Source organism: Myotis lucifugus, unplaced genomic scaffold (assembly GCF_000147115.1).
Source record: "Myotis lucifugus unplaced genomic scaffold, Myoluc2.0 scaffold_467, whole genome shotgun sequence".
NCBI lineage: Eukaryota > Metazoa > Chordata > Mammalia > Chiroptera > Vespertilionidae > Myotis > Myotis lucifugus.
This window is the reverse complement of record NW_005871515.1, coordinates 81,199-105,679: the sequence shown is the minus strand read 5'-3', so window position 1 is coordinate 105,679 and position 24,481 is coordinate 81,199. Positions and strand designations below refer to the sequence as shown.

The 24,481-nt window shown below is 44.0% G+C and overlaps 1 protein-coding gene across 1 annotated transcript; it reads left to right on the top strand.

Moving 5' to 3' along the window:
* The first annotated feature begins 226 nt into the window (after nucleotides 1-226).
* SLC18A1 (solute carrier family 18 member A1) lies at nucleotides 227-24,471 on the top strand. The gene is made up of 16 exons (XM_023744510.1): nucleotides 227-346; nucleotides 2,473-2,715; nucleotides 4,582-4,945; nucleotides 6,306-6,364; nucleotides 8,671-8,754; nucleotides 9,607-9,699; nucleotides 11,301-11,390; nucleotides 11,623-11,666; nucleotides 14,632-14,692; nucleotides 14,772-14,867; nucleotides 20,142-20,220; nucleotides 21,151-21,202; nucleotides 22,445-22,508; nucleotides 23,004-23,123; nucleotides 23,326-23,459; nucleotides 24,298-24,471. The coding sequence occupies exons 2-16, from the start codon at nucleotides 2,592-2,594 to the stop codon at nucleotides 24,469-24,471; spliced, it is 1,638 nt and encodes a 545-aa protein (XP_023600278.1). The 5' UTR covers nucleotides 227-346; nucleotides 2,473-2,591.
* The last annotated feature ends 10 nt before the right edge of the window (nucleotides 24,472-24,481 follow it).

Genomic DNA, 24,481 nt, shown 5'->3' with positions numbered 1-24,481 from the left:
GTCCTCCAATTTGTATTCAGACTCAGGCAAGAGTTAAAGAGTTTGATGATAGATAAGCACAGAGAAAAACAGTGCAGCCCAGTGCATCTTTGCTTAGGGTAATTTCTCTTCTCCCTTTCTCCTCTCCAGTCCTGCTTTCCTGCCTCTGACGCAGGGAGCTAAGGGTCTGAATGAAACCTGCTGGAGGTTCCAATTAAATTTTTGTGGACAAAGGGCAAGCTTGGCTTCCTCAGATAACAGCTGGCAATAAATCCATCAGCACATCCACGTTCAGAGAACAGTCCCTGCTGAACTGCTAACAGCTGCCAATATCTCGTTGAGTACCTCACACAAGATGGGCTCTATGGTAAGAAATTTCTCTGGACAACTTTAATCCTTCCTTGTATTTGTGTTTCTCAAAAGAGAATTTTTATTCTAAAGTGAAGTGTACTACTAATTAGTTAGCAAATGCCTGGTTTGGTTTTGTTTGTTGGTATTTTGGGGTTTATCCTTAGAGTACATATTTTGAGCCATTTTACATCTTTTAGTGTTCTTTTGCTTTCCTTTTAGCCTCTTTATTTCCTTCATTACGAATTCTAACTAAATTTGTACTTAGAAATGCCTTGTTTATACAGGATCTTAAGTGATTGCATGCATTTTCTGGTTGAAAGTTAACGGGATTTGGTTCAGTGGAGACCGCTTAGTTGCTTAGAGCTATGGTGTGGATAATGCTCTTCTTCCAGCCCTGATCTTAGAACAGAACAGAGTAACTCAGTACTTGGGATATTTCCAACACTGGAGGCTGACTATTGAATCCCAGTGATAAACATTTAACATTATTTACTTTTTGTATTATGAAAATAGTAAATAATAAAACATTTAGAAATTACAGAAAAAATAAAAAGAAGATAATTTAAGCATCAATTATAATAGCTGACATTTGGGTATGTATCTTTCTAGTCTTTTAAAAATGTGCAAATCAATTTCTTTCTTATATAACTGAAGTCAAACTATAAATACAGTTTTGTATCCATTTTAAAACTTAACATCATATTAAGAGTATTTTCTAAGTCATTGAAATTGTTTGAAAACATTATTTTAAGATCTGTTTATATATTTCCATTAAAATGTTTCATTTATATTATATAAATAATTCAGCAATTTGTCATTTTAAACCTAAATTTTGGACTGCACTTCTGATCATTTCTTTAGGATACATTCTTAGAAGTAGAGTTACCAAATAAAAGAATATCCGATCATTAGAGCCTGATGCATTTCATGGTAGTAATCTATTTTAAAACTTGTATGATTGCTATTGTTTATACCATAACAGAAGTAATATAAAAGAAAAGAAAATAATTCCCAAAAACTGTTATCACCTGAAAACTGTACAGCCTACTGCATCTTTGCTTAGGGTAATCTCTCTCTCTCTCTCTCTCTCTCTCTCTCTCTCTCTCTCTCTCTCTTTTTCTCTCAAAATACTGTTACTTAACAAAATAACAGTTTAACAAAATGCTGTTACTTAATGCTCACTAATGACGACCTGAAATCCTAAATAGAAAACTAATCATGAATGTTAATATTTTATTTACACAGAGTAACACATCATTCTGAGCAGGGATTTATAGCTTAAACTAAAGGATAAGAGTACTTCTAGTACCACAGAGCAAAGGAAGGTGGTGGGGTACATGCCTACAAGTTAAAAAGTTTGGATTTCATTCTAGTTCGACACCAATTGTGTGACCTGAGACAGACCTCCCAGCTTCAAGTCTCAGATTTCTCATCTGTGAGAGGAAAGTGTTGGTCTAGGTCAGTGTTTCTCAGTCGGCAGCATGAGTCACACTTGTGGCCCATGAGACATTTTTGTGTGATACGTAGAGACAGACCATAATTTGGTTTTGGCATGGCACATAAGGTTATTTTTTAAAACAAGCATTTCAGTTTGTTATTTTAAGTGGATTTGGGGGAAAGGATTGCGTAAGTAATAGTGTAAGTAGTCCTTAGGTATGATGTGATCATGGAAGTGATAGGCAGGTGTCTGACATGTAAGAAACAGCGAGGTGAATCCTCATCCTATGCTGGGTAGAATTCCAGTATGAAAAACTGGTAAGCAGTGCTAGGCAGGCCCTCTGGGAACCAAGCGGAGTATTAAGCTGTATAAGTTGTGAACAGAGCTCTGATCAGGTGGCTCAGTTGGTTGGAGCGTCCTCCTATACACCAAAAGGATAAGATGGCAGGTGGCAGGTTCTATTCCCGGTCAGGGCACATACCTGGGTTGCGAGTTAGATTCCCTGTTGAGGCATGTAGAGGAAGCAACCGATCTATGTTTCTCTCCCACATCAATGTTTCTCTCTTTATCTCTCTCTCCCTTCCTCCCTCTAAAAATCAATAAACATATCTTTGAGTGAAGATTTAAAAAAAAAAAAGAAGTGAATAGAGACAGGCATGGAAAAGTTTCCAAATTCCTGCAACTCTGTACTTTTTATTTAATAGTGAGTATCACTGGTCTGGGCAGACTTCCCCCTCTACTGTAAAGGCTGCTGAAGACCTGCAGGTGTAACAGGACCTTCCCTAAGAACCTGGAGGAGAAGACCCTCAGCCCAGTCCTCGCCATGCTCAGGGCTGTCTGGGATGCCCCTCAGCATTGGCTGCAGGAGGGGAGAGAGTCCCGGAAGCTGGTGCTGGTGGTTGTGTTTGTGGCTCTGCTCCTGGACAACACGCTGCTCACTGTGGTTGGTACGTCTGGGGTCTTGGTGTCGGGGTACTTTGCTCTGGGCCCAGCAATACCCACCCCTCCAGCTTTCAGCAGTGAATGGACTTGAGAATGTTTTCTTTCATGCTTGAAAGGGCCCAGAGGTTTCTGGGAATTGGAGGAGACAGCAGGAAATGGAGTCTGAAGCTTGCCAACCATTGCCGAAAGCTCCAGGGGTTCAAAGATAAGGAGATTCAGAGAGTTATCTGACCAAAAAAGATTGACTGGAGCCAGAACTGGCATTACTTCCTCCCCATGCTATCTTCCCAAGGTGCTAATGACTCCAAGTGGCCTCTGGGACAATGAGCCCCTTCTCACTGTTGCCTTCCCAGCTTCTGCTCCACCAAAATAGCACACTTTACATGGATATCCAGCTTCGTATCAAAACCTACCTTTCTGGTAGTTCATTCCCTCAGAGTCCTGCTTTTTTTAGTTGGTAGTTATTCATCTTTACATTTGGCCATGCCAGTGTCTAAACGAGTGCTAATGTGTTGCCCCTCTTGGGTAAAATATCTTCTTTGAAACAAGAATCTTTCTGAGACAAATCATTAACCCAATATAGTCAGTTCTCGATATGTGGTAGTGCTGCTCTCTAAAGTTGCTGCAAAGACTGAATTTAGCCAATACTGAATCATTGCTCCTAGGGGAACTATATACACACACATCCCATATAGATTATAATCTTAAATCCTAAAAACACCCATCCTGGTAGTCTGTGGTTTTTTTTAAAAAAAACACACACACAAGAATATGTTTTTATTGATTTTGGAGAGAGATGAAGGGAGAGGGAGAGAGAGAGAGGTAGAAACATCAATGAGAGAGAACATTAATCAACTGCCTCCTGCACGGCCCCTACTGGGGATCGAGCCTGAGATCTGGGCATGTGCCCTGACCAGAATCGAACCAGTGACCTGATGGTGCATGGGTCGACGCTCAACCACTGAGCCACACCTGCTGAGCAATTCTATTTTTTTTTTAACTTTTTAAATGTTTTAGGTACAGTTGACATTTAATATTATATTATTTCCAAGTGATTGGACATTTGTATAATTTACGAAGTGACCCCTCTCTAAGTCTAGTCACCTGGCATTATACATAGTTATTACAATATTATTGATTGTATTCCCCGTGCTGTATTTTACATCCCTGGGACTATTCTGTAACTACCAGTTTGTACTTCTTAATCCCTTCACTCTTTTTCACCCAGCCCCCCAAGCTCCCTCCCACCGGCCAACCATCAGTTTGTTCTCTGTATCTATGAGTCTGTTTCCTGTTTTCTTTACAAAAGAGAAAACAAGGCCTGGAGTATTAGGTGCCTTGTCTGAGGCCACCTGACTCACAGGTGCGAGAGTTGGGCTTGAAGCCCTGTCCACCTGCCCCTGAGCCAGGGCTTCTTGCCCTGCACTGGCCTGCTCCTCCTGCCTCCTGCTCTGCCACCTCTGCCTGAGAGCTGAAGGAAAAAGGCGGAGCCCGCCTCGTCCAGCCTCAGCTGGGAAAGTCAGCATCTGGTGACTCAAAATTTTCCCCGCTCTCTGCACGCATGTCCGAGAAATCTCATGACAGCTCTGCGAGTATTGACTTTGTGGTCACAAATAAATTTTAGCCAGTAGGTGAATTAGCCAATATGGAATCTATGAATGATGAAGACCAACTGTATGATGGTTGAGATCCAGGTACTTTAGCTAATAGTATAATGTGGGTGGACACAATCTGTTATTGGGAGTCAAATCATGTCACTTAGACACCTGCCTTGAGCATGAAACTGAACCTCATAGCAATGACCCTGGACCCACTAATGGTAAAAGACAATGTGTCCTTAGCCCTGACCACTTGTCCTTCTTGACTTTCAGTGCCCATCGTGCCCACCTTCCTCTATGCCACAGAATTCAAAGAAGTCAACACTTCTCTGCACCTCGGCACGGCCACAACTTCCCGGCACGCCCTCACTTCTCCTGCCTTTTCCACTATCTTCTCCTTCTTTGATAACAACACCTTGGCTGTTGAAGAAAGTGCGCCCAGTGCCACAGCATGGACAAATGCCACTTCTGGCACCGTCGCCCCTCCAGTCACAGAGGCCATCTCATCCCAGAAAAACAACTGCCTGCAGCACTCGGAGTTCTTGGAGGAAGAGAACATCCGAGTCGGGCTTCTGTTTGCTTCAAAGGCTGTGATGCAACTTCTGGTCAACCCATTCGTGGGCCCTCTCACCAACAGGTATTTCCGGGGTGCTCGGGGGCTCAGGAATAAGAGAATGGGCTAAAGCCGTGGTGGGCAAACTGCAGCTCGAGAGCCACATGCGGCTCTTTGGCCCCTTGAGTGTGGCTCTTTCTAAGCCTTAGGAGAACCCTAATTAAGTTAATAACAATGTACCTACCTATATAGTTTAAGTTTAAAAAATTTGGCTCTCAAAAGAAATTTCAATTGTTGTACTGTTGATATTTGGCTCTGTTGAATAATGAGTTTGCCGACCACTGGGCTAAGGCATCCTAAAGATGGTTAGAAGGGAGAAAGAAGGAAACTCTCTTATCTGCACCCCAGGATAGTCAGCTGTTAGAAAAGCTGGTTACCCCAACGGATAGCATGATGTTGATGAAATGCCATGGGCTTCTGATTTTTTTAGTGATGTGATGACTAGAGTACCAAGAAGAGAACCATGGAGAGAAGTACGCCACTGATGTTTATTTTAGTGTCCTAGAACTTGGCTCCTATAGGATAGGGATGGGAATGGAGCAGGCCTATTGTAAGCTAGAGAACTGGCTTCTTAGCAAGTTGTGCTTGGGATTACCTGATTTTTCAAAGGGGTATACACTCTGACTAGGCTATCTGCCGGGGTTCTTGTCCCAGCATCAAGAAGGGTTCAGGAATCTGGAGAAGGCTGTGCGTAGATGACAGGAATCCAGAGACTAATAAAGAGTCCGGAGATGAAATATAATTTTGAAAGGCATTGGGGGGTCAGAGGAGCTTAGCTAAAGGAGCTAAGTTCTAAGATCTTAAGTCTAAGGTCTTAGGTTCTCTCGTGGTCCCCATGCTTTTTATTAACACAACTTGTCCTGAGGCGAGGCAGAGATATACACTTCAAAGGGTCAGGGTTTGGTACAGAGTCCATTGTCAGATTTGGGGGAATTAGCCTACAGCTGTTCAGGTATTTGGCCAGTAGGAGGCAATAATATGTAGACTAAGATGCCCTTTAACTGTCTGGCAGCCACAATCAATTTAATGTATCCATTTCAGGTTTGGGGAAATGCCTTTAGCCATTCCCAACAGGTGACTACATGTGTGACTCAACCCTGTTGAGTCCCCAAGTCTCATCAACCTTTTGATGAAACTCCTGAAATTATGACCTGCTGGAATTGGTCTCTGGCAGCTATCCTTTCTGGAAAAGAAAATTTTGGCCCTGGTCTATGGGAAATTTTTCATGTTTGTTTATTTGGTTATATGCATTCACATGTCATATCCATTCTCTACACCTGCACTCAAATAAATGAATTTTTCTTCCCAATTACATGAAAATATATAGTCCAAGTATATGGATGCCTACTGGAACTGTATCTTTTTTTTTTTAATTCCCTTTTAGGATTGGATATCACATTCCCATGTTTGCTGGCTTTGTTATCATGTTTCTCTCCACAGTTAGTAAGTAATTTGCTTCCTCGTTTCTTCCCTTCACTGATTACCTTTGATTTTGTCACATGCACTGCAGTGAAGACAGCAGGGTCAAGCTAGCTAAGTAGCCTATGATACTGATTTAAATGCTTTGCACCTTCTGGTATAGAGAGTAGAGCAATCATGGCAACACAGTCTGGTTGGAATTTGTATATTCTGCTATAGAAGTTACTTCACTTTCTTTAGCTGGGGAAAACTGTGAAGGCTGTTTTACTGTGTATGTGATAGTGTGTGTGATCCCTTGGGTGAGTTCAGAACAAACCTTGCGTCTTTGGGAAGAGGTCATATTATTTTGATATGCAAAGGTAAAGGACTACTAACGAAGAATCTAAATTGGACAAGAGCAATTGGGAACGTCCCCAAAGTCTGCTGCCTTCAAATAAGAACATTAAAGGTCAGGAAATGTTCTAACTCAGGAAAGTCAATTTGCTAAAGAAACAAGAGAAAGACAAATAGTTCATTCAGTAACCAATAAATGTTCCTAATAAAATATAGATGGAATAAGAGCAGTAAGTGAAAAAAAATATGTCTGGAAATTGACCCTGAGAATGAAAATAAGCAGGAATGAATGAAGTGGGGTTCATGCGGGGAAGGCAGCCTATGGACCCACTGCTGACTCTCTGACCGGAACCACAGGTGTTCTTATCCCTCCGGTTTTTCTTACCACCTTTCTGTTACTTTCCCGCCTTTTTATTGCTTCTCCCCAGGTGTTCTTCCCTCCCAGCACAGGGCTTGACTCCTATCTTAACAGGAGTTTGTCTCACTCAGGGCGAAGGCTGCAGAGTGCAGGAGCTGGATGAAGTTCTGTCTTAAGTTTACTTAAGACAATTCCAGCTGAATCAAAGAAAATGAGGATATTCAAGTTAGACATGTTTATTGTACTTCGAGGGGCTCAGCCTACCCTAACCAGTACATTAAACATGAATAATTTACTCTGTTTCATCAAATGAGACATAATTCATTCCACAAAAGTTGATGGCAAAAGTCACTGAAGGTTTCTAGTTCCCCAGGACGTTGTGATGTTCTTACTGAACAGAAAGAGTTTGTCCACCCAGTGTGAGAGAGCCAAACCCTCAACACTGAGAACTGCAGGGGAGAAATATTGGCTGTTTTATTATGAAGGGCACCACCCAGGAGGACGGGAAGCTAATGCTCACAGGCCCAAACTTTCTGAGGGCATGTAGGGTACAGTTATATCGGGCAAAGTCACAAGACACCATAGGTTAGGGGGCTCAGGGTCATGCTAGGAGCTGATTGGTCGGAGATGAGGTAAGAGTAATAAATAATTTTTTTGTAAAGGATATAGGAAGATCCGACCTTGAACAGATTGGAAATCAGAAGGCCTGGGAGAGGGCCCTGGAGGCCAGGCAAGGAGAGACCAAGTGTGTGCATGTTTGTAGACAGTGCGATCATGTCGGGAAGGAGTAAGGAGCTTATAAGACATCAAACAAGGGAAGACATCTGTAATGAATGGGCAAAGGGATTTCAGTTCTGCTGATGCAGACACTCTGGGAAGGAGTCTTCTGTCTTTCGGGGGCTTTGCCCTGAAACTGGAGTGAGACATGTCTGCAATTACCAGCCTTACCACCGACACCCTATAATTTAGTTTTTGACAACATATTTCTATTTGGTTCTCAGTTTTGTGTGTGTTAGTCTCTAGTAGACTGAGTCTCTTCAAGGGCATGAACTGAATGTATCTTTAGTTCACATCTGCTAAGAGCCTAGCACAGCTGTATACTCAGTGTTGCAGTATAAGGTAAGGGAACAGATCTGATTGAGTAGAAAGATATTACTTTAACATCTACCCATCACTTGTGGCCCTTCAAGTACACATAGCTTTTTATTCCATCCTTCAGATGACCCAGTGGGGCCCAAAAGTGGCAAAAGTCAAATGCAGGTGTTGCATATGGATGATCCAGAAGTAGGGCCTAAGGACAAGTTCCCAGCCCTGGGCATTGGACTTGGTAGACAACCGTGATTCCAGGGGACAGAATGTTGGATGTTGGGCTTTGGAAATGTGGAAACCCAGCTTCCATCTAACATGTGGTGAATCGATTTATGCTTCTATGGTGTCTCAGTATCATGCCAATTAAAATGCAATCCTGATAAGGGTGGGTGGTTAGAAAGACAACTCCAAGAACAGGGAGCAGTGAACGTGCTTTATTAAAACAAATGCATAATGGCTCGTCTTCGTAATATCACGGGCAGGTTTTCTGGTGGCCAGGGGACAAAGGCAGTTTGCTAACTGGAGTATTCTTGCTGTGCTCTTTGTCCAGTGTTTGCTTTTGCTGGTACCTATACCCTGCTCTTTGTGGCTCGAACCCTTCAAGGCATTGGATCTTCATTTTCATCTGTTGCAGGTAACACTGACATCTTATACACACGCATGCGCACACCACCTTGTTTATCGTCGTAAGATGATTTATATGAAAAAAAATTTAAAGAAAATATCCTAGAAGGCAGAAATTATGATTCAAAAACAAGATAATTATAGTGTTGCCAGCAGTGCCCATTCATTCCTCAGGCTGACATAACTCCCTCTGGTAATGTTAGATGCAGCTAGTTCAGGTCAAAGCAAGCCCTAGGTAATACCATGAAGTAGGCCAGGCTTTTACTTAATGCCACTCTGTGGTCTTTTCTCTGTTCCCTCCTACCACTTAGTAGGGACAGTAATGTTCATACTACCAGTAACGCCAGCACAGTTTGCAAAGTGTTATCAAATACAACATTCATGTGATCCTTGGCCATTTTACACATGAGGGAATGGACGTGAGAGCCCAGCCCACACTCTTGTCCAGGCACTTGGCACTGTCCTCCTTTTCCTTGGGCACCCCCGTTGAGTAGAGCAGTGCTCTGTGTTCAAATGCGTTTCCTTCCTTGATCTAGTCCATATCTATTCATTCAGGGAAATGTGCTAGGAAATCATAGCATGATATGAAATGCAGTGTCATGGGACAATGGTAGTCTGTGTTCCCTTCTCAGAGACTTGCACTTCCCACAATATTGTGAACGGAGGGAATGAGCAATGTGGGAGTTTGGGGGAGCAGCGGGGAAATATTTGTAAATACTATGGGTTAAGTGTTGTGAAACCCCTCAAGCTGAAACTCAAGCTAAGATGATCCCTGAAGATATATTAGGGTGAAGGCCATGGACCCTGTGAGAAGGCAGAGAGAAAACTCCTGCATATTCACTCCATCTGTCGCCTCCTTCAGGTCTTGGGATGCTGGCAAGTGTCTACACTGATGACTATGAGAGAGGCCGTGCCATGGGAATCGCCTTGGGGGGCCTGGCTTTGGGGGTGCTGGGTAAGTGGCATCTGGCCCCAGATCTAGGTTCATAAGGGTGGAGACTGCAGACTCTGAAGATGGCTCCAGGAGGCAGGCGATCCTACGGTCATGGAAGACAATATTTTCCTTCTTTCTCTGTCCAATCATGTCTGGAGTCCTTCTGAAAGTTGGCCCTGGAAAAGTGAAATCCCTTTCCCCTTAAGCTGAATAGCTCTTCAGGGCCTGGGAATGGTCCAGAAACCTCGTCTAGTCAAGGGAGCGAATCTCCCCATGTCAGCAGCCACGGAGTGAATCTCCCCATGTCAGCAGCCACTGCCTCACCTCTGCTTCCACACATGGCCAGCTTTCAACATGAGAACATAATCTCCTTCAATTCTCAGCACCGTGCTCTGAAGGAGGAATGATTGCCGCAATGTAGAGATGAGATCTGAAGGAGGAATGATTGCCGCAATGTAAAGATGAGAATAGGAACGTTTAGGTAACCATCCAAGGTCACACAGCCAGGGAATGCCGGAGCCAGGATACAGATGCAGATTTTCCAGGCTTGACTCCCAAGCTGCAAGCCATAAGGCTGTCCTTTCTTTGAAGTTCATCCCTGTTAAGGTTTAATTGACTAGTCCAACAAACCACACACTTTTACTGAGCACTTACTACACGCCAACCACAATGCTAGCCCAGAGGGGTTCTTGGTAAGAAACCTCAGACACGCCCTGTAGGAGCTCACAAGCTAATTAGGGAGAAAACACTAAAAGTCTCTTCCCTGGCTCACACCCACCCTCTACCACCACAGGGAAGAGATGGAACAAAAGCCCTAGTACCCACCGACCCAAACACCAAGCTAAAACTGCTGCATCCCTGTCTCCTTTCTCTCCTCTCACTCCCAAATGAATACGCCCACTGTATTCTCTACAGCCACTTCCTCACAGTCAGCTCCTCATCATGTCTCAGTTGGAATGTGGCACCAGCCTCCTGCCTGATCTCTTACACAGTCTCCTTCCTCCAAGGTGCTCCAGAAAAAACTCCCAAGCCCAGAGCTGGCGGTATTTCTCCCCTGCTAAAAAGCACGGATGTTTCTCCCTGGCCTTCCAGGCCTAGTAGATGCTTTATCTGGATATACGGGGCCCTTAACTATTTGGCTTCAACCTTCCCAACTCTACTCTTTCTCTCCCAAATACTCATATTCTAGTAGAACTGACTTTCTTCTATTTCTTTTTCAACCGCACTCCCTTTTCTGACACTTCTGTGCTCTTCACACACGATTCTTCCCCACCAGTATTTATGCACCTGACAAAGCCCATGTGGCTTCCTGAACTCACTACCCTGCGCTCACATAGCACTTTGTAGCTGGAGACTTTACTGTTGAACTTTACTTTTTACCACGTTCTAATTATTTGGGCGCCCCGCCCTCCCCCCCACCCCCCGCCCCCCGCTGCTCATTTTCTCCACTAAAATGTAAAGACCTTGGAACCAGGTCTTCTTCATCTCTGAATCCCCAGAACCTCGTGTGAAGCTCAGCCCCAAGTAGGCCTTCGGTACACACTCACTGGGGCCATGTGGGCAAGTCACGCTGGCTGGGATCTGGCCCTCACCTCTGCAGTCTCCCTGCTTTGCCTTTCCAGTGGGAGCTCCCTTCGGAAGTGTGATGTATGAGTTTGTTGGGAAGTCTGCACCCTTCCTCATCCTGGCCTTCCTGGCACTGCTGGATGGAGGTAAGTCACCATAAGAGGCCTGGGCAGGTGATAGCATTGTGGTCAGGTTGGGAGTGCATTGAGCTGTGGTGTCAGTTTTGACATGTTTGAATGGATTGAGGACTAGGAAAGAAGGGAGAAACTTAAGGAGTTAGATCTATATGTGACAGAGTGAGAGCAATGTGGCTGTGATTGGAGCCTCCAACGAATCAGTGGGTAAACTGAACTGTCTCTTTCCCTCTTTCCTTCTTAGCACTCCAGTTTTGTATTTTACAGCCTTCCAAACTCTCTCCTGAGGTAAGTAGACACCAAGCTCCATTGCCAAGAGATTTATAGAATGACTAAGGTGGTGACCCAGGCGTCCCTAGACCATCCCTGTCAAATTACAAGAAGAAAGATGAAGGGAAATGGAGTCAGGGGAAGTGAGAATTGTACTTTGATTCCCAGATAGGGTCATGTGGGAGATGGTGTGGGAGTCTGGCTTGATATTGGACAAAGGTGGAGGGAGGGCCTTATGAACAATCAAAGAAACTTTTTGAAGTAAACACACACACACACACACACACACACACTCTCTCTCTCTCTCTCTCTCTCTCTCTCTCTCTCACACACACACACACACACACACACACACACACAGCCATGCATCACATAACAATTGTTTGGTCAACAACAGACTGCACATACCATGGTGGTCCCTTAAGATTATAACAGAGCCAAAAAATTCCTATTGCTTAACAACCTTGTAGCTGTTCTGACAGTATAGCCATGGTAATGTTGTAGCACCATGTATCACTCGTATTTGTGATGTAAACAAACCTAATGGGCCCTAGCCAGTTTGGTTGGGTAGATAGAGCATGGCCTGCGGACCAAAGGGTCCCGGGTTTGATTCCAGTCAAGGGCACGTACCTTGGTTGCAGACCCGGGCCCTGGTCAGGTCTCGTGCAGGAGGCAACCAATCAATGTGTTTCTCTCACATTGATGTTTCTCTCTGTCTTTCCCTCTCTCTTCCATTCTTCCACTCCAAGCCAAAGATGGCTCTGGGAAATCCATATCAAACCAGGAAGAAGGGAAGAGAAGAAAAGAATGCAAAATATTCCTAAAAATCAATGGGAAAATATCCTTAGGTGACAATGAACAAAAACAAAAACAAAAATCCTACTGGGCTGCCAGTTGTATAAACGTATAGCACATAAAATTATGTGCCGTATATTAGGATAATGATAATAAACAACTATGTTACTGGTTTATGTACTTACTATATTATACTATTCATCATTATTTTATAGTGTGCTCTTTCTACTTATAAAAAAGGGGATTGCTGCACACCATTAGTGGCCTCATATATCTCATGTTTACTGTGTCTCATGTTTGCATAATTTTCTCTTGTGCTTGATTTAATTTCATGTTGTTTTGTATAGTAATATGCACTGCAAGCATGTCAAACTCAAAGGCTAACATGGGCCAAATAAACAAGGTTTAAGTTCATGTGGGCCGCAAAAAAACAAAAGCTTCAATTTTCATAGAAATGTAGGTTTATTTCAATAGAGACATGCTGAGTACAAAGGGATGAAATAAAAGAGTAATCATTAATATAAAATAATAGAACATTTTAATAAAAATTATTTTTTCTTGAACATTAACTTACCAGACACTGAATAACTGTACAAATTAATAAGCATAACGCAAATAAACCTATTTTTCTTGTTCTCTAAAACACACCAAACAAGTCAGCACAAGACTAATGACATGGCAATCAGCTGCTAAAATATGCGCTGCTAGTATTAGTGGAAAGAAATGGTGCACGTGCGCTAAGGGAAATGAATTCAACATGATTATAGTAATCAGTCATTAGCAAACATTGTAGTTCATTATTAATAATTATGATAACAGGATATTGTAAAAATTAAGTTACAAAATTTTTATTAAAATGTTTCTTACATACCGTTATATTGGCTGGGCCACAAAAGTATTTGTTGTGGGCGGCATGCGGCCCACAGGCCACAGGTTTCACATGCTTGCTATGCATGCTTGTAGACTAGAAGCAATTGGCTATACCACATACCCTAGGTGTGTAGTAGGCTATACCATCTAGGTTTGTGTAAGTGCACTCCGTGATGTTCACACAAAGACAAAATTGCCTATTCACATTTCTTAAGCTGTATCCCTGTTGTTAAGCAGTATGTGACTATATATATACATCTCCATCCTATATAATAAAACCCTAATATGCAAATCGACCAAATGGCAGAACAACCGGTTGCTACGACACACACTGACCACCAGGGGGCAGATGCTCAATGCAGGAGTTTCCTCCTGATGGTCAGTGCGCTCCCACAGGGGAGCGCTGCTCAGCCAGAAGCCGGGCTCATGGCTGGCGAGTGCTGCAGCAGTGGCAGGAGCCTCTCCCACCTCTGCAGCAGCACTAAGGACCCCTTGGGGGATGTCCGACTGCCAGCTTAGGCCCACTCCCCACACTGCTGGCTTAGGCCCAGGGGGAGCAGGCCTAAGCCAGCAGTCAGACATCCCCCAAGGGGTCCCGGACTGCAAGAGGGTGCAGTTCAGGCTGAGGAACTCCCCCCCCCCCCCAGTGCATGAATATCATGCACTGGGCCTCTAGTATATAGATATAGATAGATATAGATATAGATATAGATATAGATATAGATATAGATAGATATATAGATATGGCCATATATATATAACTACATATATTCATGCACTAAGTTTATATATACATATATAGTCATGAGTTTACTATAGATATTTAATACACAAGGTGTGGCAAAAGAACCAAGAAGGAGACAATGACTTTGGGATCTGCACATTCATGGTTATAACATCCCAGAGCTAGAGAAGACCTTAGAGGCCATCCAGGCAACCTCTCCCCCGAGAGCATCCTTACAGACTGTCATTCTGTCACAGTTAAATATCGGAGTTGGTATTTGTCTGATTCCAAGCCAAAGATGGCTCTGGGAAATCCATATCAAACCAGGAAGAAGGGAAGAGAAGAAAAGAATGCAAAAATCATGGGAAAATTTTTTTCTAAATACCTTGAATTTGTTGCCAAGTCAGGCCAAAGTGTGGGTAACCTGGGAACCCACTACTTGTGATTGGCATCTGAAGTTGGGGCAGCCTTGAGGGGCTGAGCCCTGACCCTGTGCGGTCTGTGCTAACTCCAGGTCAGTACATTCTCAGATTCTGTGAACATAGGAGAAATTTATATACCATACAAATGGAGTTTTGTTGTCCATGTTCTCAGAGTGCCAAGGGGACTCCGCTCCTTACACTTCTCAAAGACCCTTATATCCTGGTGGCTTCGGGTAAGTTGACAATATTCCCCCTTGGGTTGGGAGAGTCTGGGCTTCAGGGCCATGTGGCTCACAGAACTGTCCTCCCCAGGCTCCCTCTGCTTTGCCAACATGGGAGTGGCCATGCTGGAGCCCACACTGCCCATCTGGATGATGCAGACCATGTGTTCCCCTGAGTGGCAGCTGGGTAAGTGACCTTGGTCCCCAACTCAGGCTTGAGCAGAAGTGTGTGCCATGGCTCTTTCTCAGGTGTTAGAGAAGCATCACTAGGTCCAGGTCTTCAGGGTCACAGAGAGACAATGTGCTTCCGTCATAGAATGACCTGCCCATTCACACCTGTAAATCAAGCCTGATTGGGTGGGTAGTGCCTCCAAGAAGTGGCCCAAGAAGGACAGGGTGGGAGGGGCTGACAGGGCTGTAGAGCAGCAACTTCCTGTGTGGTAGAACCATTCATGATTTCTAGTCAGAGGACCTAGATTTTCATTTCTATTGGTTGGCTATGCAAACTGTGCAAGTCACAGAAACTTTCTGAGCATCATTTTTCTCATCTCTAAAATAGGCATCAGAATACTATCTAGTTCAAGGGTAATTTGAGGAATAAATGGCAGTCGTGCACCGTAGAACATTAATATGCACCCCCACTACCATCCATATTTTCTCGCTTAAACTCTCCTTTGCCCGCATTACTTTTTTTTGCTACCTTTTCACCTCTGAAAAGGAGCTTATGGAAATGTTCTGTAGCCCTCACCTAGGGAAGGTGCTGGGCTCTGTACCCCAGTGGAGAGCTCTGGGCCCAGGAGAGAGGCCTGCAGCCTCCTCTGCTCCATGGAGAGATGTCCTTGTGACCCATCTGAGGAGGGTCTGGCCCTTTCCAGGAAGCCTGAGGACAGGGACAGAAAAGTCTACGTGCAAATCGCTCAGTCACTGCAGGGAGGAAGAGGCTTATGGGGCCAGAGGGGAAGCCGATAAGGACCTGATATGGCTCAGCATGCAATAAAAAGCACTAAATCTAATTTTTTAGAGGACGATTCTAAGCAAGGCTCCCAGCCCCAAATTGAATTTTTCTGGGCTGCAGCTGCCTCTGACCATGACAATTAATTGAGTTAGTCAGTGCTTGGTGCCAACCAGCATCCCTGACCTGAGGTTCTGGCTGTGCAGGTGGGAACCACAGCTCAAAATAACCCTTCTCCAGCCTTCCGTACTCAAAAGGGAGAATATTAAAAGCAAACGAGCATCTGTCAGTGACTGGTGAATTGTTGACTTTGGGCTTGATTGTAATCGGCACAATAGTTTCCATTAGGCAGCACTGTTGCCTCTCCATGGGAGAGGCAGAGTGGCAGGTGAGACCTGAGGAAGCGCACAGGGTGGGTTCCGGGTCCCCCTTGCAGGCCAGGCTGTCACAGCGTCAGAGCTCAGGGAGGCTTTGTCTCCCCCACCCTTGACAGCGTTCCTCAGGGCTATCTTTATCAAACTGCCGGGAAAGCTTGTTGAAACTCAGATATGGAGGCCCCACCCAGCAATTCAGTGAAACAAGTTTGCATGCCTAGCCAGTTTCCGGGTGATGCTGACACGGCCTCCGTGACCACACTGAAAAATATGGCTCTAAATGCAGATCACCTCTTAGTACTGGGAGGAAAGGAGACGAGGCTTTGGGAGGGATCAGTAACTGAGCACTCTAATGTCCCACGTGCCTGCTGCTCTCACCGAGGGAGCAGGAGAAATACTCCGGCTTTGGAGACAGGCTGCCTGGGTTTGAATCCTGGTAGCCACTTACTGGTTGTGACCTTGGATAAGTTTCCTAACCTCTTGTGAATTCCACTCTTTTTATTTATAAAAATGGAGCAGCTTTTCCTTCAGAAAATGAGTTGTTTTCAGGATTAAATGAATCTATGAATTCTAAAAGGAATCGCACCATGTATGGAATATAGGATATACTCAGTAAATCAAAATCATTACTGTTTTCATAATTGTTTTTGTTTAAAGCACTTTGACAATCACAACTGTGTATAATCTCCACCCCTTGAAGATGTGCTATGAAAAATCTATGTGTGTCTGTGGACATATAGTCTGGAATACCTGTTTTGTACAAGATGTGACTGAAATGCAAGCTATTCCTGGGCCCCAAAGAACAAGCCACTGTGATTGAGGAAAATCTCATTCAGAAAGTTTCACACCATTTAAAATGACAGTAAGAGGATGATCTAGGAGGCTAGAAGGCTTCCTAGGGGAACTTGATTCCAGACAATCAGGTAAACAGTTGAGTAGTTATAACTTCTAATTTTTTTTAAGCAATTAAACATAAACAAGTGGGTACAGTTTGAAACAGATTGCCACGCTTTACAGGTTGACTAGACAAATCCAGTGAGGTATACTTCACTTCCACCCGCAGAAGAGAATATTAAAAGCAAACAAGCCATCCGCCCGTACGTGGTGAATTGTTGACTTTGTGTTTAATTGTCATCGTCATGACAGTTTCTATTAGGCAGCACGTTTCCTCAGTACAGAGAGGCCGAGAGGCTGGCAAGGCCCACGGAAACTCACACAGCTGATTCCAGGTAGTCCCTTGTGCCAGAGCCACCTGGCTGCCACATTGGAGGTGTGGGTGTTAGAAACACCTGGAGTTGGAGTGAGAAGGCCTGGGTCCAAGTCCTGACCCTGTTTCTCAACAGATGATACTAAGGAAGGCCAGTGCTCAGAGGGTACTTAACCTGTGCCAGGAGCTACGCAAAATGGTTGCTAGGCATCGTGTCATCTAAGCCTCTCAGCCAGCCTATCTAATAGGAATTAATATGATCCCCATAGTTCAGAGGTTTCTTATTCTGATCCAATTTCCCATTGACCTCCCCAACCCTGGGCCTTATGGAACACTCTGTCATGGGCAAGGTCCCAGTACCCTCAGCCTCTTCTCCATACACATCCCACATCTCCTTGCCCTCACTGAGACCTGGATGTTTCCTGAGAAAGTTGTTTCATGCAGCCCTTTGGTGCAAGCTCATGTTCCTCCTTTGGTGCTTCTGAATCATTTCTTCTTCATTCTCCTTCAAAGAACCCAACTCCTTTGAAGATCATGTCGTTAAGTTATACCACCCACCCCTCTTCACTTCAATCATCCACCAACCCCTTACTTACCCCTTCTCATTCATTGAAGCTGTCAACACTGGGCTCATTTTCTTTTTCATCTCTACTCCTGTCGCTGTTTTTGGTAACTTCAGTAACCAGGTGGATAATCCTCTGTTATTTAATTTTACTCTTTTGAAATGATCTTTTTCTCCTCTCCAATCAACCTCAACCAATCAAACCTTCGTGTAATCTTGACATTGACATCATCATTAATTGTATCACCTCTGAAATCTCCATTCTAAGCAGTCCCGTTATCCCCTTCCATATTCCCTGCTTAGGTACTCTAATACCCATGGCTGTAGGAACCATGCATAAACCAGTTAGTGGAACGTATCTGTGTTGAGGATCTTTCTGCAGAACTCTAGACTTGTGTGCCCAACTGCCTTATGTCTCCAGTTGGACATCTAATAGTCTTTCAAGCCTTTCATGATCCCTCCAAGCTTTTTTTTCATCTCCAGTCTCTAGCCACCCAATTCATTAGGGCAAAAACATAGGTTATCCTTGATTTTTCTCTTCCCCCCACTCCTATGCCTGTCCCCAATCCAACAGAAAATTCCACTGACTCTACCTGCAAAATACCTTCACTTCTCTGTATAGTGACTTCTTTTTTAAAAAAAATCATTATTGTTGAAAATATTACAGATGTACCCCCAATTATCTCCCCATTGCCTTCCTTCACCCAAATACCCCCTTCACCCTTCTATTGTTGGTGTCCATGGTTAATGCATTTATGCATATAAACTCTTTGGTTAATCTCTTTCTGCTCCCCTCCCCCTCCCCTCTGTGATTCATCAATCTGTTCCAATTTCCATGCCTCTGGTTCTATTTTATTCATTAGTTTATTTTGTTCATTAGGTTCCTTGTTTGTTTATTTTTATATTCAATGATTGACAGATATGTATTTATTGCCATTTTATTGTTCATATTTTTATTTCTTCTTCTTTTTCTTCTTCTTCTTCAAGACCCTTTAACATTTCATGTAATACTTGTTTGGTGGTGATGAGCTCCTTTAGCTTTTTCTTGTCTGGGAAGATCTTTATCTGACTTCAATTCTAAATGATAGCTTTGCTGGATAAAGAATCTTGGTTATAGGGCCTTGCTTTTCATCACTGCATATTTCTTGCCACTCCCTTTTGGCCTGCAGAGTTTCAGTTGAGAAATCAGCTGACAGTGGTATGGGCCCTTTTTTGTAGGTAACTAACTGCTTCTCTCTTGCTGCTTTTAAGATTCTTTCTTTGTCTTTAACTTTTGGCATTTTAATTATGATGTGTCTTGGTGTGGGCTTCTTTGGGTTCATCTTGTTCAGAACTCTGAGCTTCCTGGAGTTGTATGTCTATTTCTTTCACCAGTTAAGGGAAGTTTTCTGTCATTATTATTTTTTCAAATAGGCTTTCAATTTCTTCTTCTTCTTCCAGCACCTCCATGATGCAAATGTTGGTATGCTTGAAGTTGTCCCAGAGGCTCCTTACACTATATTCATACTTTTGCTCTTCTGATTGGGTGTTTTTTGCTTCCTCATATTCTAAATTGCTGATTTGATTCTTGACATTCTCTACTCTACTATTGATGCTCTGTAAATTATTCTTCATTTCATTTAGTGTATCCTTCATTTATGACTGGCCCTTTTCTATGTGGTTGATGTTCTCACTAAATTTCTTAAAGTTCTCATTAAGTTTTGTGAACATCCTTATAACCATTGTTTTGAACTCTGTATCTGGTAGTTTGCTTGCTTCCATTTCATTTAGTTCTTTTTCTGGTGATTTCTTCTGTTCTTTCACTTGCAATATGTTTGTGTTTTTGTCTTTGTTGTTTTGTCTCCACATTTTGGCCACTTTCCTGTGTTTGTTTCTATTTACTAGGTAGATCTTCTGTGTCTCTTGGAATTGGTAGAGTAGCCTTGTGTAGTAGGTGTCCTGTAGGGCTAGCGGCTCAGCCTGTCCATCACCTGAGCTGGACACTCTAGGTGTACCCCTGTGTGGGCTGTGTGCACTGTCCTGTTGTAGTTGATCCTTGATTATAAGACAGGAATTTCACTTCCTAGGAAATATGTATGTCTTTCTCTAAAGCTCATGTTCTTATACTGATAACCAAGGGTATTGGATACATGAGAAGGCTCATTAGGGCTGGTACATTAAATGTATTAAAATCCTGCTCCTGAGGAATGCAGAGGTGTGGGACCCTATGTCATCTGCTCTAGGTTTGCACAAGGATTTCCCACCCACAAATCAAACTGATTTGCAATCCTTGAAGGAAATCTGGAGAGTTCACTGTATTACAGGAAATAAGGTGTTTTAGAGTAAGTGGGGCATGTCCTGAAATGCTGACCTGTGTCTTTCTACAGGTCTAGCTTTCCTGCCTGCCAGCGTCTCCTACCTCATTGGCACCAACCTCTTTGGTGTGTTGGCCAACAAGATGGGTCGGTACGTATATGGGGGATCTGGGAAGAACAAGAGAAATGTAAGGTAGGACAGACTTTTGAGGATGTTCCTGCACATGAGATGATGAACAAATTCCCTGAGGTTGAAAGTTTAGTACAAGTACACGCAGACAAAAAATGCCCACTGTGAGCATGGGGCTGGTTAGGTGGTGAGAGCCGTAAGGAGAAAGGATGGTCCTGCGCTGGTTGCTGTAGAAAAGGCAGGAATATTTGAGGGACAATCTTTACTTTCCAGATGTTTATTGTTCAATTGAAAAGATAAAATAACCCCACAGAGAACAAGTATGAAAAAAAGCAGTTCTCTGGGTCAGTGTTTCCAAACTGTGTTCCATGAAGCCCTCAGAGGCCACCAAGGGTTGAGGACTAAGAGGTATCAGTCTGAATCCTGTTCCTCTATAATAGTAAGAATAGCTTTAATTTTATCTTTGTAGTGCAGTATAAAGATTTTTAAAATAACTTTTGAAAACAGAGAAAAGAATGAAAGAAGTTTGATTATGGTTTTTTGTGTATGTGGTTTCTGAGATGAATCTTGAAGACCACATGAAATATGAATACAGGAGTGGTTGTCTGAATTGGGAAACAGCAAGAATCAAGTTTGAGCGTTACTTCCAAGGGGGCAGTGCCTTCTCAGTCAACTGGTTCCCCTTCTTCAGGAAGGGAGAATAGTTACCATTACCTCCTCTGCTTCTATATGGAAAAAAGTATGCAGTCAGGAAAGAGATGGGGGAAGGAAAGGACAGAAAAAGGGCTCACCTGGATACAGTCTGGTCATGTAGAGATGCATTCATCTTCTGACATCCTACTGGGTTCTGGAATTAGGAGTGGTAGGACTAGCCAGTGTGGTGGTGATGAGGTGGCAGGTGGAAGGGATCTCTCCTTTTGGCATCATTTAACGACAGCTCTTTTTTCCCAGATGGCTTTGCTCCCTGATTGGCATGGTGGTAGTAGGTACCAGCTTGCTTTGTGTAAGTATAATAAGGTCTAGTTGGTACAGACAGAGAAAGAAAGAGAGAGACACCAAGAAATTTAAACACCACTTTCCTTTAAAGTGAGCAGAGGGTGGACTTGGCAAGGACTGTCAGAAAGGCCATTTCTGCCTAAGTAGGAATTTAGCACCGAAAGAGATGCCACCAGGCATCCCATTAAAGAGAGGTAAGGAAAGAGAGGGAGAGGGCAGTGGGGGGGTTAGAGACGGAAGTCTGAGGCTCTGTGTATGGACATATGAAGCAATACATGTTGGTATCTATTTCTGGGGCCAGCAAGATGGTGCATTTTATGGCTTCATTTATTCATCCCATCTTGACAGAACCCCATAAGCCACTAGGTGAGCCATTATCTGTGCCTCAGCCTCCAGGACCAGAATATTAGATAGAAGAGGAAAGAAAGAAAGAAGGGCTTTTCCATTTTCAAGAGTCCCTTCAAGCTCTCTAAGCTGTTATTGTCTCCTCTTCATAATGGAGACCATAAGCACACTTACAGGGTTGCCAAGGCAATCCACATAGACCACAGCAGTGTCTGGCATATAGTGAGCCCCAGTGAATCTTAGCCAATATTATTAATAAAATATAAATACCCCTTGAGGAATCTTTCCCAAAGTTATTATCAGCCATTAATATCAAAATGATACATTAAACCCTCTGAGGGGTGAGTGTGCTGAAGTAGCAAGTTTGGGTGACAGATGCCCAGGGAGGAAGGTAATGAACCAGCAGAAGAGGAAAGGAAGGCTTCCATGGATGACAGGGAGGGTGAGAGAATGAGCTTCACAGGCTTGTTTGTATCTCCTCTCTTTCTTGCTCCAGTGGCTAAGAGTTAAGACTGGATGATGTTGCTAACAGAAATGAGAGGAACTCCATTCAGTGAAGAATGAGGATAGAAGTGTGCGTTTGGGTGGAGGGGGCAGAGAACAGGGAGGAAGAATCCATGCAACAGAAAAGGACCATTGTTATGAGATAAAGCAGTCGAATCTGAGGTTCACCATTGATCTTGCCCCTTATTAGCTCTGTAACTTTGGACAGATCGAACAGTCTAGTGTTCATATCTTTAAAATGGAGGTAAAGAGTCTTCTTCACAGGAAGTGTGAGAATCCAAACCGGTGGCACACGTGGCACAGAGCACGTGAGTGCATATCATGGGAAAATGCTTTGTTGTGCTGCCTGCACGTGACCCAGCTAGACTCCTGATGAACTCTCCCTCTTTTCCTACCGCAGGTTCCTCTGGCTCGTAATATTTTTGGCCTCATTGGTCCCAATGCAGGGCTTGGCTTTGCCATAGGTAAGAAGTGCCCTTAAAGCAGTGGTTCTCAACCTGTGGGTCGCGACCCCTTTGGCCGTTGAACGACCCTTTCACAGGGGTCGCCTAAGAACATCCTGCATATCAGATATTTACATTACAATTCATAACAGTAGCAACATTACAGTTATGAGGTAGCAACGAAAATAATTTTATGGTTGGGTCACAACATGAGGAACTATATTTAAAGGGCCAGTAGGTTGAGAACCACTGTCTTAAAGGAAATAAGAAAAATCTAAATGTTGGCTTTGGGTCACACCAGAGGAGGTCTATGGAAAGGTAGAGGGACGAGGAGGGCAGCTGGCAGGGGTATGGAGAGATGGGCTCATATTCCTACCTGGAATGGGTGTCATGTTGAGTGGGGGGACAGCAGGCTAAGGAAGTGGACTAAAGGGGGGAGGGGAAGGGAAGATGCACAGACAGGGAGGAGCCTGGGGGTATTGCTGGCAGAAGGTATTCTGTTTGCTCTGGCCACAGGCATGGTGGACTCCTCTATGATGCCCATCATGGGACACCTGGTGGACCTGCGCCACACCTCTGTGTATGGGAGTGTCTATGCCATCGCTGATGTGGCCTTTTGCATGGGCTTTGCTATAGGTAAGTTGGTGAGGGGAAAGGGGAGCACCCAGGACCTGGTGTCCCGTCTCCCTTTTCCACTGTTTACCAGGGGAAGTGGCGCTGGGAGACTGATCCTCCCCGGGTTCTGGAGACATTTGACCCTGGGACATCCTCTGGGTCACCTGCTGACCCTCATTGGTGTCTTCAATAAACACTGGTGACTTTGGCTTATCTCTCACAGGCCCATCCACTGGGGGTGCCATTGTGCGTGCTATCGGTTTCCCCTGGCTCATGGTCATCATCGGAGTCGTCAACATCATCTATGCTCCTCTCTGCTGCTACCTGAGGAGGCCCCCAGCCAGAGAGGAGAAGCTTGTAAGGGGCTCTGACAGCTGCTGAAAACAATCTTGTTTCTTTCCACGTCTCTCTCATTCCTTTTCACTCTGTGCTCTTACTTCCTCCTGGTTTAATCGTTCCTCTGCTTTGCCAAGTGTTCTGATCCCCTTTTCATCTTTATCTCTCCTTTGTGGACTTCCTTACTCTCCCTTCTCTACATAACCACTTCCTCTCTTACACCGGGCAGGTAAGCAGGGTCCTACGTAAACAAGGAAAACGGGAAGTTTGCAAAGAGTTGGGAGCAGGGACCATCAAAGGCATTTTATAGTTGCTGTAGTTACTAGCAAAGCGTGAATTACCAAATTATCTCCCTAAAATGGATAGAATTCCACTGGGTTCATTCATTCATTCATTTGTGTCTACCATGATCCTTACCAGGTCATCTCAAACTATCAAAACTGTAGGGGAGAGAACCACCACATATGATGATTTTAGTTGACAAGATACTTTCCTCTTATTGAAGTATGAGCACCCTGAGGGCACGGATGGGTTAGGGATGGATGTGGTGGCTGCTCAAAGGAACAATAGAAGAAAGGTCTGATTGGGCGGGGAAGGGGTAGTATGCCGATTTCAGCTGTAGCCTGCACTACCGTTCTATTAGGATTCAATTACAAGGTATCAAATGTTTACCTTGACTAGGGTTGCTACAGCTAGGTGCCTTGGGAGGCCTGGCACGTACATGAAGCAGAAAGAGGGTCCTATGCTTGTTCCTTGAGTCTTTCCTGAGCAATCCTAGACTTGGATGAGCTAGCTGGGAAGGGAATGAAGAGACTGAGTAAAGATATTCAGTGATTTCTCTTCCTGCCTCTTGCTGCAGGCAATTCTGAGCCAGGAATGCCCAATGGAGACCCGGATGCATGCAGTCCAGACGTCCGTGAGGGCATTTCCCCTGGGGGAGGACAGCGATGAGGAGCCTGGCAGTGAGGAGCAGCAGCAGAAGGTGGTCCCTGAGCCTGTCACATGTGGTTCTATGAGGCTCAGACCTCAATGATCACCTCTTT